This window comes from Meles meles, chromosome 13 (assembly GCF_922984935.1).
Source record: "Meles meles chromosome 13, mMelMel3.1 paternal haplotype, whole genome shotgun sequence".
NCBI lineage: Eukaryota > Metazoa > Chordata > Mammalia > Carnivora > Mustelidae > Meles > Meles meles.
The window spans coordinates 22,933,052-22,950,118 of record NC_060078.1 but is presented as its reverse complement, the minus strand read 5'-3'; the positions used below and the strand labels follow the sequence as shown (position 1 = coordinate 22,950,118).

At 42.5% G+C, this 17,067-nt stretch overlaps 1 protein-coding gene across 17 annotated transcripts in view; it reads left to right on the top strand.

Annotated features, from left to right (window-relative positions):
- RHOBTB1 (Rho related BTB domain containing 1) overlaps nt 1–17,067 on the top strand; it is a 121,144-nt gene that overhangs the window by 87,975 nt on the left and 16,102 nt on the right. For 15 of the 17 annotated variants that reach the window (XM_046027458.1, XM_046027454.1, XM_046027459.1 and 12 more), the window contains one exon: nt 14,934–15,119. In XM_046027458.1, coding sequence (XP_045883414.1) covers nt 14,934–15,119 — 186 coding nt within the window. Of the gene's footprint in view, nt 1–9,823; nt 9,876–12,484; nt 12,888–14,933; nt 15,120–17,067 lie in introns of those variants that run through there. The other 2 variants (XM_046027466.1, XM_046027465.1) reach the window with 2 other exon arrangements.

Genomic DNA, 17,067 nt, shown 5'->3' with positions numbered 1-17,067 from the left:
TCTGCCTTCGGCTCAGGTCACTATCCCAGGGTCCTGGGATCGAGTCCCGAGTCGGGCTCCCTGCTCAGCAGGGAGTCTGCTTCTCCTTCCGCCTCTGCCTACCACTCTGCCTACTTATGCGTTCGATCTCTCTCTCTCTCTCTCTCTCTGTGTCAAATAAATAAATAAATATAATCTTAAAAAAGAAGAAGAAGAAGAACTCAAAGAGATCTCACCGTGTCACCTGGTTGACCTCTCTGCTTCAGAAAGAGAAATCATCGACCCAAGGAAAAATATCGAGGATAGGAGTCCTTCTACTATTCGATGGAGAGGAAAGACAGCAGAGCAGCATCAGCACCCTAACACACAGCACATCTGGCATCTGTCAAACCCTCTCTTGTCTGGAGTGAATGACTCCAACTGTCTCGTAGCCTTTCTTCCCACCACCTACTTTCTATCCACTTCAGGTGACCCTTTGAAGCTCTTTGCTGGATCTTTTAAAATATCAAGAACAGAACTGTACCTAGTAACCATGACTGTGATTAACTGCTCCTTTTTGGCAAGAAGACAGCCTCTTTTTAAAGGGCTATCGCTCCAGATTTTCTCCCCAGAACCGTTAGAAGGATGAATGTTCACAGTTAGGTACCTGGCACGGAAAATACAGACAGGGAGGATGGGCTCTGCCTTTCCACAGGACATCTGGCCCCCCTGCCCCTCTCCTATAGTCACACCACAAATAATTACCGATTTTATTGTTTCCTTTCCTTGAAAACCTCCACCATTGATCTGACTCAGGATCAAATAACCTTCAGACACATCCTAAAGCCTATGAGGCTGGAAGTTAGGGATAAACAGCAGCGAGGCTTCCTGTGAGCCAGGCCTGCGCCCAATGCTCTACCACTTCATTCTTGTGGTGACCCTGCGAAGTAGGCTCATTTCACAGTTGAGCAAACAGGCGCAGAATGGGGCCAAGGTCAGTCAGCAAGGAAAGAGTAGGCTGGAACTTTTCCTGTGAGTTCTGCCTGACTCCAGAGCCCGCATCTTCCCTCTCCACCATGTTGTGGCTGGAAATGGTGACTGGGAACCAACTTATCTTAAGGGCACTCCTAGTCCAGGCTGATGTTGATGCTGTTCTGTGTAGGGGAAAGACCAGCCTTCTCCCATCTACCACCAGCTCTAATACGCCATTGTGCCTCTTTAGTTCTTTAATACATAACGAACAGCTTATTTCCTTAAATAGCTAAACATGAGTGATCTCACTTTCAGTAAACATGGTACATCCAAGTGAGCATTTTGAAAGGGAGGAGCAGCCCTGGGCAGTTTAGATGGCATGCTTTCCCCTAAAAATTTAACTAACGTATCGAGAACCTTGTCCTTACACCCCACAGTTTCTGGGCATATTTTCTGTTCAGCTGGAACTCATTGATTAATACAGATTATTCTTTCACACTGATTTTTCTCAAATGTTGTCAGTTCCTGTGAGAGGTACGGTACGTGTTTTAGATGACAGCATTAATCAGAGCCATGGTCTGTGTGTGTCTATTTAGGTAAGATAGGTCTGGTTTCACAGTGAAGGCACATGAAATCAGATACACCATCAATACCTCCCTTTTTGAATGCTCGGTTGAGGCTCTTTTAAAAAATTCAGGACTATGGGTGACCCGTGTTTATGTCTTTGTCTAGGATTGGCTGTACTTGTGGCTAATGGCAAGGGGAAAAGTAGGAAGCATCTAATGTGTCTAGAAAGAGTGCTTTGAATTAGCTCTTCTTGTCCACGGCAGGTTATAAACGCTGGGCCAGAAGTAACATTCAGACGATGATTTCAGCCTGTTGGACTGTGAAATCTATCAAGTGGAGTTGGGCCTGGGCCAAGACTAAGCTGAGGCAGTAAGACTCTCACCTTGCACATAAAATGTAAATAGTAATAACTTTTAAAAGATAGGATCCTTGATTTTTTTTAATTTTTTATTTTTTTTTATTAACGTAATGTATTATTAGCCCCAAGCGTACAAGTCTATGACCTGATTTTTTTCCTTTCTTTTTTTTTTAAGATTTTATTTATTTATTTGACAGAGATAACAAGTAGGCAGAGAGGCAGGCAGAGAGTGGGGGGGAAGCAGGCTTCCTGCTGAGCAGAGAGCCTGATGTGGGGCTCCATCCCAGGACCCTGGGATCATGACCCGAGCTGAAGGCAGAGGCTTTCACCCACTGAGCCACCCAGGCACCCCTTTTTTTTCTTTCAATCTTGGTAGGGTTCAGCATGGCACTCTTACTGGTCCTGACTTTATTTAAAGTTTTGATACTTTATTCACCGTGAATTTTTTTTTTTTTTTGCTTTATTTTTTAAAAAAATAAAGCAGGCATCTGGATTACAGAGTTTTTGGTACCTCGTTGAATTTTGCACCTGAGATAAAAGCGTCCTTCTCACTCTCAAGACCCTCTTAATCTGAGTCCTGGCCCGGATGATAGACTTGAGAAACAGGCAGCAAAGCAGCAAGAGGAGGCAAGTTCACAATGTGCATACTGTATGGAAGAGTAACCCAAACCGCACTTCTAAATGTGAGCACCAAAGGATCTGGGGAAGTTATCGCAGCGTCTGTCCTAAAGCTATTTAGTCCTGTGTATTGCTGTGGCCTAAAGAACTGAGATTTGCCCTGGTTATAGAAAACAGGAGAAAGGGGGCGCCTGAGTGGCTCAGTTGAGCATCTGACTATTCATCTCAGCTCAGGTCTTGATCTCAGGGTAGTAAGTTCAAGCCTTCTGTGGGTATGGGTATTCCACGGCCCCTACTGAAAGAAAGAAAGAAAGAAAGAAAGAGAGGGAGGGAGGGGAGGGAGGAAGAAAGAAAAGAAAGGAAGGAAAAAAAGGAGGGGGGGAGAAAGAAAAGAGAGGGAGAGAGAGAGAGGAGGAAGGAAGAAAGAAAGAAAAGTAGAAAGACTTGGAAGAATAGCTAGCTGGACCAAGGAACAAGACTAGTTGTTCCCAGGAGGTCGGACTAAACTGCAGGTTTGAGCAGACCTGCCCATGCTGGTTGTTCCGATGTCAGAGTTCTAGGGAGAGGTAAATCAACAAATTTTAGCCGGTCCCTGGATGATTATAAAGCTGGTGGTCCTCAAGCCATGCTTTGTTACACACTGCCATGGAATCATGATTATCGTGCTCTTTACTGAACCTCAGCCAAAAGGGAACAATCTCTTAAAGATTAGAGACAGAGCTTTCGAGTGAAGGAAACTAGGGAAAAGAGCACATACTGTGTGATTCCATTTCTATAACATTCTGGAAAATGCAATCCATGGTGACAGTGGACCACTGGTTGCCTAGAAAAGAAGAGGGAGGGGAGGGATGGATTATAAAGGGACACAAGGAAACTTTGGAGGTGATGGAAATGTTTGTTATTTTGATTGGGAGGAGAGTATTGAGTGCATATGTATGTCAGAACTAATCAAACCAAACCCTTTAAATCTGCGAAGTTTATTGTATTTAAACTATCTCTCAAATATTTTTTAAATAAAAATATTTTTATGGACAGTTTAATCTATGAAATGTGAGGAAATGTGCATGGTAGACAATCTGTGTTTTCATTATTTATAGAACTTAAAGTTAATTCACGTTGAGAATACAAATCATTTGTGTGAACTTAGAGGGGGAAAATGGGACCAAATCCTGAATAGATGACTGTGAGAAACGGGATGGTTCTAGAATCTCAAAGCTCAACGATGGAATACTATCAAATTTTCCCCAAATCATGCTGACTCCCTCTTCCCAGAGATAAGCCCTCAGCCATGTGGATCAGTCAGACCAAGGGGCCTGTGTCTCTGGCTGTGGTTCTCTTTGTATCTTTTTCTAAGAAGATACATTGGCCGAGGTACCCTGTGATAACCTAATAGAGGACTTCGCATTCCCTGAAAGTTTCCTGTTTCTCCATTTCTCACTCAAATAATAACAATGTAGGTTTTTGTGCTTGGTTCCTTTTGGAACTGGGGAGGGCAGTGATAACCTGTGGGAGTATACAAATGACCTTGTCCCTTTCATTCTCAGTCACCCTGGCTGAGGATTGGGTGCAGAGGTGGACGAGGAGTGTCCTTCCCCTGGGTGAAGTCGCTGCCCTTTTGGTTATGAGGCACCACCCCTTTTTGTTTCTCTGGACCAAGGCCCAGCCTGCCTGCCCCGGCTCATCTCTTGCTCCAGACATAACAGTATTTGCTGTTCTGGGTTCTCTGTGGGCGGTTGACCCACAAACGTGCATTACATCCACCTAGAAATCACACCCCTGCCCGCCTATTCTTTACCTCGTTAATTATCACGACTATTCTAAGAGTTTAGGACAAGAGTCACAAACTCCCACAAGTCCCCTTCGTACTCTCTCCCCTTACCTGTCCCCTCTAGAATCCAGGTGAAATGTCTCTCCCTTATGTTCCACAGGACACCCCGGCAACTCTCTAGCATAGCCATGATCGTACTATCTGAAAATTGGATCCTTCATCATCTGCTGGTGCCCTTATGCTACTGCTCCTGGTATCTGTAAGACAGGAATTTTGTCTGTTTACTCTCTGTCTCCAGTGCTGGGGGCCTGGCACAGAGGAGGAGCTTCACAAATGTTAGTTGAACGCCTGCATGAATCTGTCGATCAGTCTTACACATGGCAGGATCTTATGAGGTATTTACAGGGAAGTAGCACTGTAACAAACTCCAAACTGTTTCACTCGGTTGAATTTTATATTTGCACTTTTTTATAGTAAGAAGCACAAATCGTGGACCACGGTGAGGGTGATACGGATGGAAAACTGGTGCCTAGCCTCTCCTTAATAGATTAGCAAATGAAAAGATGAGCTGTGAGGCCAGGAAAAAAAAGAGGGAGGTACACTGAGCCACCTCCCCAAAACCACATTTTCCCCCAGATTTTTGATTTGTAAATTCTTTTCATAAAGCCTTGCTTGAATGATTATTTTTTTTTTAATATTTTGTTTGTTTGAGAGAGAGAGAGAGAGAGAGAGAGAGCGCAAGCACAAAGTGGGGGATGGGGAGGGAAGGTAGAGGGAGCAGGAGAAGGAGAACTCCGCTGAGCAGGGAGCCTGCCTCGGGCTCAATCCCAGCACCCTGGGTTCATGACCTGAGCTGAAGGCAGATGCTCAACTGACTAAGCCACCCAGGTGCCCTTGAATGAGTTTTCTTTTTTTTTTTTTTTTAAGATTTTATTTATTATTTATTTGACAGACAGAGATCACAAGTAGGCAGAGAGGCAGGCAGAGAGAGAGGAGGAGGAGGAAGCAGGCTCCCTGTTGAGCAGAGAGCCCGATGCGGGGCTCAATCGCAGGACCCTGGGATCATGACCTGAGCTGAAGGCAGAGGCTTTAACCCACTGAGCCACCCAGGTGCCCCCCCTTGAATGAGTTTTCTTAAAAAGAAAATTATATGTATTAATACTAACAATTTTCCAATTGTAGGTTTCCTATCTGAGTGTCATTTCCAAGATCTTTATAAGCATCATTTTTTAGTATATTTTTTTAAGATTTTATTTATTTATTTGAGAGAAAGATCACAAGTAGGCAGAGAGGCAGGCAGAGAGAGAGGGGGAAGCAGACTCCCTGCTGAGCAGAGAGCCCAATGCGGGGCTCGATCCCAGGACCCTGAGATCATGACCTGAGCCGAAGGCAGAGGCTTAACCCACTGAGCCACCCAGGCGCCCTAGTATATTTGTTTATTTAAATACCTTAAATCCATTTGCCCAATGGTGAGGATATTAACTAGAAGAATCAAAGGTGGATTATTACTGCTTTGTGCTTATCCAAAATAAATAAACAGAAATGCATTCTGCTGAAGGCATGCAAACAATTCAAACACTTAAACGTGGTGGAAATATATAGATTCTGCACCAAAACACTCAAGCCCAGGATTGCAGTGAGGCCAGATCCTCCAGCGCCCAGAAAAATGTGCCACGCTCTGTACCACCCTCGGCCTGCTGTCCCCACACTGTCCTTCCTGCTCTGAACTGCTGTATCTTGTATGGTGACCAGAAGACAAAGCATCAGAAAGCTGGGGTTTCTTGGTCCAACCGACCCCTGTCCCTAGGATGAATTTGTTCATGGGAAACAGTATTGCCAAATGAGATAGCAACAAGGCTCGATTGATGGCTAGGATCACTCTTGTTCCAGGACCTGGAAGGATGCTGGCTGCTCCCCAAACACTGTTCACGAGGCTGGGAAGGACAGCCCCTCGTGGTTCAGAAAAGCGTTGATGGCCCCACAAGGTGCCATAGAAACATGACAATAAGGCCACCACGTTGGGTAAAGAGAATAAGGGACATATGCATTGTTCAATATATTAATGTCTTGCGTTCTGTCTTTTTTTTTTTTTTTACCTTTTTTCTATTACTACTTAACTGCAAGCTTGACAAGTCAGGTCAAATAATAGCTAAGTGCGTTGACTTTTTATCAATTTGTGGTGTTTCTTTTTTTTTTTTTACATTTTTTTTTTTTTAAGATTTTGTTCATTTGAAAGAGAGAGAGAGCAAGCACAAGCAGGGGGAGAGGCAGAAGCAGACTCTCCACTGAGCTGGGAGTCTGACGTGGGGCTGGATCCCAGGGCCTGGACGTCATGACCTGAGCCGAAAGCAGACGCTTAACCATCTGAGCCACCCAGGTGCGCCCCAGTTTGTGGTGTTTCTTTATTGGAATATTCTGATGAAGAAATATATTTCAGCCCATACAGTTTTCCCTTTTAAATTAAGTGATAAGAAGAAAGAGGCTGTTGAGTAATTCTGCAGTGTCTTCAGGGGATAAATCTATCACTAGCTTTTAGCAGTTACATTTCAATAAAGGACACGAGCTGGGAAGCCAAAAAGAAAACCTCTCTTGATGAGAATGTCCTGTCATTCTTACTAGCTGCAACATACGAGGTATATCCTTGGTGACTTCAGAACCTATAATCATGTTTGCCTGACAATAACTGATACTATAAAGTTCACAGGACCTTTTCACAGATATTTTTCTTAATGCATTTTGTCAACAATCCCATCAGTAACTTTTAATTTTGGCCATTCATTAGGTGTTCAAAATTATTCCACCACTTTATTCTGTCCCTGAAACTCCCGTGTCCCCAGCCTAGAGAATATAGTCAGAAGGACAAAGTGCTGAACTACAGAAAGATCAAGCAAATTAGCAAATTGTCTTTTCAACTTATCATCTTGGCTATCTATTTTACTGAATTGTTTGTTTGTTTTTGTTTTTGCTTTGTTTTGTTTTTTTTAAAACAAGATGGTCAGGGCACCTGGGTGGCTCCGTTGGCTAAATGTCTGCCTTTGGATCAGGTCATGTTCCTGTGATCAAACTCCAAACTGGGCTCCCTGCTCAGAGGGGAGTCAGCTTCTCCCTTTGCCCCTCCCCCTGCTTGTGCTCCCCTGCACGCTCGCACGCGTGCTTGCTCTCACTCTCTCTCTCTCAAATAACTAAATAAAATCTTAAAAAATTAAAAAACAAGATGGGCTGTGAAATGGAGGGTGCTCCCTTCAGCCTGAATTCTGTGTTACTTACCGAAAGTAACTGGCCTGTTTCTTTACACTTCCTTTGCTTCTGGAGATAATCTAATTCCATGAATCATTAATCCATTATCATCTTGGTGTTATGAAAGCATCCGATTAGGTGGGGTAAACGGATTTTTTAGATAAATTCCAATAATTTAAAAATACATATTAACTGGTTAATCTCTACTGTATACCAGAGATATCACATGGCTTTCAGCCCTGATTGTCTGAAGAAATACAATAGCTCACAAACTGTTTTCAGCTTTTCATCAAGACCCTAATGTATTCCTTAACCCACTTATTTGGGGCCTCACCTCATTTCCTTTAGACTTCAGGACTGTGGACACATTTGCTTCTACATCTTTTATCCTTCGATACCTATAAGGCTTTTAATTCTCTAAAAGTCATCGGGGCCTCTTTTGTCGCAAACAATGGTGTGGCACACAATGGGAGAGCTAATAGGAATGGGACTGACTCCCTGAGGATGAAACTTTCGGTGTGCCGGGGGAAGACAGCAACAAATGAGTACAATTCAGTATTAGCAACGCTGAACTTTAGATGTCCATACCAGGAACAGGGAAGAGAGAACTGCTCAGGACCAGCACTCTGGCACCATTCTTGATTCCTCTTGCTCGTATCCCACTCTCGGCCCCTGAGCAAACCCTGCCAGCTCCCCCACCCCACCCCACCACCCCGCACGTGTATTCGGAACGCGACAAGTTCTCACCACCTACAGCTGCTCCCAGGCCAAAGTCATATCATCTCTCACGTTTGTTACCTTTTCACTGGTCCCATCCTTCTGCCTTTTCACCCCCGACAGTCCTCCTCCCCTCCACCACCATCAATTAGTCAGTTCTCATTATAGCAGTGGGACAATCCTGTTGAAACGTAGATTGTATCATGTCATTTTGCTCAAAAACCCCTGACAGTTCACCAGTTCATTCAAAGTAAGAGCCAGATACCATGAGACCCTACCTACCTCTGTCCAGCAATATCTCCAAGCTCAGCTCCTGCTTCCCCCCACCCCATCCTAAGGGAGACATCCTGCCTCAAGACCTTTGCACTAGCTCTTTCCTTTTCCACAGTGTTCCCCCTGCAAACAGTAGCATGTTAGCTCCCTCACTTCCCTCAGGTCTTTACTGAAATGTCTTCTGCTCAGAGAGGCCCTCCCTGGTCACCGCAATCCAGAAGCATCTTCTGCTCCCTAATATTTCTGACACCTTCCCTGCTATATTTCCTGTTTGACACTTGTCCCTACCTGACACACCACATAGTTTATTTATTCTTCTTGCTTGTTGTCTTTGTTTTCCTCTAGAATATGAACATGAAGTTAAACACAAGGACAATGATTTGTGTCTTTAACTAATTGCTGTAACCTCAATGTCTGGGAGGGTACCCAGTATATAGTACATTATCAGTTAATGTTGCTGGAAGAGGTGATTGACTGATTGTTTGTTGCTGTTGGATAACTGACTTTACAAGTCCTTGTCCCTTTATTGATTCAAGAACGATTGCTGAGAGGTCTGGGTAAAGTCCCTTTCCTATTCTGGTGGAATGATCTTGCTGGTCACATTTGTTTCAAAAGAGTCAGGGAGGTTAATCCCAGAGACCTCCCATTTGGCATCCAGGCTGACATGGAGGCTTGCTTCTATCTATAGCTAATCTTGCTCTCAGGAGAAAAGGTGAAGAGTATGGAAAGTTCCTCCGTCATTTAGCTTCAGGGAAGGCCAAAGAGGAATGAGAATGAGAGGTGGTGTTGGGAGGGAGTTTATTGCCACAATTTCACCTTCTCCTATTAAGCAAGCCTTCTTTATGTCAGTGCTTCCTGCTCTCATTGACCAGGAGTTAAATAAGATTGCTTAAACTATTTCTTCTAATAAATTACTTGTGCTTCACCCAATTTCACATGCATTCAACTTTTTCTGATGATTGTGTGAGATGTAAGAATATCCTACGGGGAGCATGGACTGCTAAGCAGAGAAAATGGGATGTTGAGTGAAAAAGAGCCCCTTTCTACTGGATGATAGCCCAGAACCTTCTATAGCAGGATCACTGTCCCCTGTGATATTTGTATCATGATCAAAGAACCAACCATTTGGAAGACTCAGATTGTATCTGTCTCAGGGTTTGGTGCCGTTGGTGGGACATTGATCTGGCTTTTCTGCCCTTAACAGAGTGCATTGCTTTGGCCTCAGTTTTGGAGGGTGGGGGTAGACCGGTTTAAAGTGTTGCTTCCTACTAAACATGCAGTTATGCAGTTATGGGCTTGGAAGAAATAGTCACGCATGCTAATCACTCCCAAATCTGGATATATTGCAGGGTGTTTTGACAGTTTTCCCCACATAACATCTGTACTTAAGAAGCCTCACTGCTATTGGTAAAGTATTGACTTGATTTCTCTGCTCACATCAGGGCACTGCATGGTACTGCCCTGCTCTCCCCAGATCCCCTGCCAGGCACTCCCCTACAGACCTCTCCATCTTCCATGAGTATGAGCTTACAGAGCCATTCATCTCCCAATGGTTATGTTCACCGATCACTGACAACTCCCTCTGCATCTCATACACACCGGGCTGCTTCCCTACTAAAACTTTCCAAAGCCACGTGTGACACATTCCCTCTCTCTGCCATGCTCCCAGCTGTTTTGTGCTGTTTTGATCTGTTTGCATAGCGCTGTCAGACTATATGCATGAAAGGTGTGTTGTTGACATTGAATGGTTTTGAAAATGTTTCTGTAAAGAACCTACCTAGGTTCCAGGGGGAGAAGGAAGCTTGAAGTCCCAAAGGGGGGAGGTCAGGGACTCCTACTTGAATCTTGGCCAGAAGCGACCTGTGCGCACTGACAAAGGAAAAGAAGCCCATTAAAACGTGATCATGATCTCTACCAAGATGAAGGATATAGGAGTCTCTACTAAAAAAAAAAAGTAATGGCAGGCAGTACTGATGTGTAAAGAGTCAGGGTCCTACCGTAGAACAAGACTTAAAAGGTTATGTTAACAAGGGGATACTTCCAAGTGAAACTCAAATAAATAGAACTGTTGGTTTACTCTTGGTCACCAAGTATGTGTCAGCAAGAGACAAGACCAGAACTGGCTGTGGGAGAAGGGCATTTGGCTGTCGCACTCACAGCTATCTGGAGGACGAGCTGGAACCACAGAACCTTCATGGTGGCCTATCAGATTCGCCTAAGGTTGGGCTCTTAGATAAAGGATAATTTGGGTGTTTTTTTTTCTTCACTTCACTTTAACCAGATAAGACAACACAAGGCCTACAGGAGTTCCTGGGCTGGACAGTCATGGCAAGGTGGATGGGACCAGGAAAGGCGAAATGAACCAAGAAGATAAGAGCACTTCTGTGATAGAAAGGAACTTTGGAAATCCATTCTGAACAATGCAGTGTTATAGTTATTGTCTAACCCATTTTTCAACCACTTCTTCAAAGGATGAGTTTGGTATTTTACATTGGAAAAGCAGTTTACCTTCTGGTTGCTTCTCTGATCTTTTCCCACCACATTTGCTATATTTCACTGTAGACTTTATAAAGATAGGCCCAGGGAACGTGTATGGCCTTTGCTGTTTCAAGTCTAGCTTGAGTCTAGCTTGAGCCAAGATATGTGAGTAAGATGAACTGTTTTCAGACTTTTTTTCTTGCATCCATCGACAGAGATTGGTCCCAACTTTGCATAGACTCCTTTGCCAATTTTTTACATGCTCTCTCTAGCCCATGGTCTCCTTGAAAGATAACTGAAAAAACACGCTGTCTTGTTTGTTTAATATCTGAAGAAAAACTGATACAACAGAGGTTGGCTTTATCAGCTCAAGCATTTTTGGATGACTCGGGCCCCCTCTGATCCCTCTCCCACCTCCCCCCATTCTCTGAAGAGTGAGTCACAATTGTTTCAACACACAAATTTACTTTGGATTCTTTTTTACTTAACTAATCAAAACATTACTCCGTGGGCATTACTTGATATGCTAGTACAGTAGTGAGACTTTTATATTAATATCTTCCCCTTAGGGAAAAGAAATCACATTTTTCTCCCCCAAAATAAACATTCCATAGGTAAGCAACTGAGACCCTGCCCTCTTAAATCCTTTGTAATCCTGGTTTTCTTTAAAAAAGCCACTTAGCTGGGTCAAAAAAAAAAAATCTAAACATCTTCCTACCCCTTCTTGATATTCGAGTTCTGGAGTTTAGAGTTCTGTCTACTCTGTGCTTTGCTTCTGCATTTTCAAATTCTTGTGCTTTCTATTCCAAATAGCTGTAGGACGCCATTTAAACCCTATCAGATTCTTTTTACAGCTGAAATAGGAACCCTGAGGTCATTTCTGGGCTAACCCTGCTTCATAGTATGTGAGAATGTCCTCGTCATACCTCCCCTCCCAATTATTTTTAAACTCAACCCTTCCAAGTAAAAAAATATAACAGAGCCACAGAAGTGGAAATGCTAGAAGCTGCCTTTTTCTTTTTATCTTTCATAGGCATGGCATTTTTAAACATGAGCTTGTGTCAGACACTGAACAGTCTCCACACAGGAATGAAAGTTTTGATTAAAAGTTATTTAATATCTCTAGGTCCTTGGAATCCTGCCTAAAGCTGGAGATATTCTTAGCTGCAGGTCTCGTGCCTTCCTTGACTAGATAGAAAAGCGGCTCAAAATCTAGAGGGAATACGTGGCATTCTCAAAATAGTTACTTGATTGTATAGGTGTTTATATCATAGAGGATCCTGCTGTGTGAAGCGTTCGGGGTTCGAAAAGAATATTGGGTGAAGGAGGAATGTGTCAAAACAGCATCTTCCCGTCGCTCCATCCATCACCACATCCATTGATTCCCAGCCTTTTGGTTAAAATCAGGGTCAGGGTACTGCATTGTTAGGGCAGGCCTGAAGAATGGGATTCTCCATAACTGGTATATAACATTTCCTTCACTTGCATTTGTATTGAGATCAACGAGGGTTAAATCCAAAGACACTGAAGCAAGTTGGTAGGTAAAACAGGATCTTTTTTTTTTTTAACTGTTTTCAGTGTACAACAATGGCGATGCAGTCTCCTAGCCCCTAAATGTGCATTAATAAAAGGAAAAAAAAAAAACTTGATTCCAAGGACACAAATAGAATGTCGATCCAGTAAGTTATTCTAGCTTCAGAGGTAGTAGGGCTCTCAGTACAACCTCTTCTCTTTTAACCGTCATCCTTTTGAGACAAAATATTTATGGAACATCGAATTATTTTTCCAGCTTTCCAACAGCATTTCATGCATTGAGATATTGATGTGACACAGTTAGAGGCTGGGCCCTCCGGACCTGTATTGTGTGATGGCATTAAGCGACTATCATCAAGAGATTCCATTTTTTCCAGCCCCCAAGGTCCTGTCTGTACTTGTTTACAGGTCAGCTGAATAGTAACCAGTATGTGTTCAGTGGCTTGAGTGTTATCACGGTAACCTTGGCAACGGAGCCAGCTCTGATTTCAAAACCTCACACGCTGTATCATAAAATTAGATAACAGAATTGACATTTAGCTACATGTCTGTCATATAAATTAAGCTTTGAGACTATTTCCTTTATAGCCATGTGCTTCGATATGGAAATGGGCACCAATTAGAACAATATTATGCATATACATACTCTTCCACATTTAGGTGCTGGATACATTTCCTCAATTCCTTCTCTATAATATTGAACCTCACAGAATGCCATGTTAATCTCACTGTGCCAAAATTCATGGTGGCTTTGTTTTATGATCGGGATGAAGCTTAGAGAGGAGCTGCATCAGATATCCTATATAAATAGGATTATGAATAATAGAAAACTCAGCTCCTAAAAAATGTAAAATTCAAAGCATTCTTGGCTTTCCCGGGTACCGTTATTTATGCTGATTAGAAGTAAGGCTGTGCACAGAATATTCCACTAACTAAATCAGAATCCTAAAGACAAGACATGCTTCCTTTTCATTTATATATTTATGCATATTTTTACACATAATAATATATTTTCCAGTGTCTACGAGTCTCTGATAATATCTATTTCAAGGACATTCTAAACGTGCAGATTAATACATTCATCCACTTTGAGTCCCAGGTCCTCTTTTATAATTTGTAAATATTTTAATCTCAGGATTTTCCCCTCTGATTGCTAGGGTCTGATGCAGTTTTTCTGGGATATAAATTTAAAGATTCAACTTGTGAATTACATTTAATGTAAGCACCCTGCAGTTTTCTGCATTGCAAATGATTATTTTTAGAAATTTTATGGTTGCCTGGATATATTTGTTTGTCTTCATTGATATGTAGGGGGGAAATCTCATTAATGATTTAAAAAGAAGGTGTTTTGATTCATCGACTTGATTCTTCTCATTACATAAACAATAAAGGCAATAAATTAACATCTAATAAAATTGTAAGAGCTTATTTCTGAATTTAGCTGCAAGATAGTCTTGAATCCTTGGGCATAATTTTTCCTATTCTTTCTATTCTTCTGCCTCAATGTTTTCAAAGTCACCATTCAGCATATTTTAACCTAGAATGATTGGTTTGTAATTCTTATTAAAATGCCTTTTAGCAGCTGTCAAACACCATAATTGAACAACTGTTTTGTAAAACGGTTCTTTGGCTTCAAGAATGGTAAGTTATTATATAAAAATAGAAGATCCTTCTGTCAAAATTGACTATAAAGTACTTTTTTCCTTTCCCCACTTACCTGCTGTGTGTCATATACAACTTTTGAGAAATCTGCTTCCGCATTCTCGTATTAGTCATCCACCTAACTCTTGCTGGCTTTCTGTTAAATATGACCTTCTTGCTATATCCCTAATAAGGAGACAAAATCCCTGCAAATTCAGGACATTTTCTTTTCAGAAACAGATAAGTGGTTGTGCTCTCTACATGTGTGCTTAAGTGGGAAGAAGGGCAGAAATCCTTTTGTGTATTTGCTGACCCTGGACTGCAAAGACCTGTTATGTTCTCAGTAATGTTTAAACTGTTTGCTTTATCTCATTGGGTTGACTCATCACCTTTACGTTTAAACGGGTAAAAGGTAGTTTTTATTGTTTTATTTTATCTCGCAACTATTTCTTGTGACAAACAGAAATAGTTCCGCATGTTGTGGCTCCAGGACTGAATCGAGTTTGAGTAATCATCTGTACTGTAAAATAACATCATCAGAAAATTCACGATACACGGGCGTTCCGCAGTGCGATATGACAATAAACTCAGGCTGTGTTGGTACCGGAATGTGGGGGCTTCTCAGGCTGTTTGCATGACTCCGAGACGTATTTTTAATATCGTGGTTTGGTTTGGTTTGGTTTGGTTTTATTGTGACATGATATGGCCTTAGATGGATTGGTGGGGGGCGGGGTGGAGAAGGGAGGAACCATAATGATAAAAGAGAAAGAAAAGTGAGAAGGCAATACAGCTTCTTTTGTGATTTCCTTTTAGGTCTGATGTTGTGGTCCTCTGCTTTTCGATCGCTAATCCCAATTCCCTAAATCATGTGAAAACCATGTGGTATCAAGAAATCAAGCACTTTTGCCCTCGCACACCTGTTGTCCTAGTTGGCTGCCAGCTAGATCTCCGCTATGCTGATCTTGAAGCTGTTAATCGAGCCAGACGCCCTTTAGCAAGGTAAGCCAAGGGACTCTGTTTCTCTGTGCTCGTCAAATTAAAATTTAGAGGTAACATGTCTCTGCAGCCTAGGATTGCATTGGTGGTGGGACCCTATCAACCAGCCATGTGCTTTAAGTTAGCTCGTTAATCCTGACCCTTCTTGGGCTCACCATCCCCTCGTAGGTAAGGAACCCGTTTTTGTAAAATGGTGGACCAGTGTTGGAAGTGAATTCTCCAACCAGTGACAGGGGGTGAATAAAAGTGCCTTGAAATTTGTAAAACATTAAACAAAACATGGGCCCCTCATAATAATGTCATTCTTGATATTATGATTATTATAGTAAAGTTAATGAATGTCCAGAGTGTTGAGCCACAGTTTCTGGCCCCGGGAATATCGGGTTCTTGCACATACACACATCCGAGTGTTTTCAGTCTTCTCATTTTCCTCAGTCCAACCTCTGAGAATACTTCATTCCCAAAATGGCAGTGTCTAGTTTTTTAAAAGTCATATGGACCTATAGTTGCAAAACAGCAACACTGTGTTTTAAATGTCTCTAGTAGTTATGTTTTTAAAGTGCCACAAGTTTAAAAATCCGCCTGAAGGAGGATTTGTTTGACTCTGTATAAAATGTGGAATACCGGGGCGCCTGGGCGGCTCAGTGGATTAAGCCGCTGCCTTCGGCTCAGGTCATGATCTCAGGGTCCTGGGATCGAGCCCCGCATCAGGCTCTCTGCTCTGCAGGGACCCTGCTTCCTCCTCTCTCTCTCTGCCTGCCTCTCTGCCTACTTGTGATCTCTCTGTGTCAAATAAATAAATAAAATCTTTAAAAAAAAATGTGGAATACCAGTTTTAGGGGGAAAAAAGAGTTTTTAAAAACCCATGCTCCGTCCCTTCATAAAAAAATAGTTTTATATATATCTTGTGTTTTATAACATTTGTTGCTGAAGAGCCCAAAAATGTTGATATTTATACCTTCCTTTGTTGTTTGCCTAATAGGCTAATTAGAAAAATTTTGTATAGACAGCTTTTTATACTCTCACAGCAAAAGTAAACGGTGCTTTCTTTAGACAATTTCTGACGTTCTTGGCGCATTTTGTAAATTTTCGGAAAACGTTTCATGTTGGGTTTTCCAGTTCTGTTAAATGTGTGGACTAGGCATGCATGCTAGAAGCCACGTTGGGGGGGGGTGGCGGGGGACTCACAGTGAAAGAGAGTGCCTCTGACATCCAGAACTTTCCATGGGAAAGAATCGGCCAAGATAATCAGTCCTCACAACCACAGACTGGAGGAGACCAGAGGACTAGAGGAGAGTTATGGGCGCTAGAGGATGCAGAGGGAACAGTCCCTTCTGTAGGGCAGCTCTGAGATCTCATGATGGAGGTGACGTTTGAAACTGAGCCTTGAAGAGTGTCACCAGTTAGTAATTTTCAGGTCAGGCCTAGGAACCAGGAGCCTAGAATGCTCAGCGGAGCCAATGTTGAAGCTAATTCCCGGTTCTGCCTTTACCACACCCTACCATTTTTCCTTGTGTTCCATCCAGGTCTTCAAATCCAAAGTCTAACTGTATTTCTATACTATATTTCTCCCAAATACTATATTTTTCCTAAGACCAGCGCCTGTCACGCACATGACCTTTGGTTTTGAAAGCCAAATGTGTACCTGGGAAGATCCATTCCTAACAGTATGTCTCAGAATCAAGAGTGTATTTGTGAAGAGTAGAACAACAAATCATATCTTGCCCACATTCCGGAATCTGTCTTTTACCGTGTTATGCCATAGTCATGGCACTACTTGCTTGCACTAATTCCAGAAGTTTGGCCTCCCTGGGTTTGATTAGATTATAATGGGCCTTGTGTGCCGGCCTAAAGGCATAGCTTGTGGTGCATGGGCTTTGTGGAACCAGAGGAAATCTTGAAAAAGAATTACAGCTGCAAGTCATACTTGTGTTATATAAGGATTTTTCCT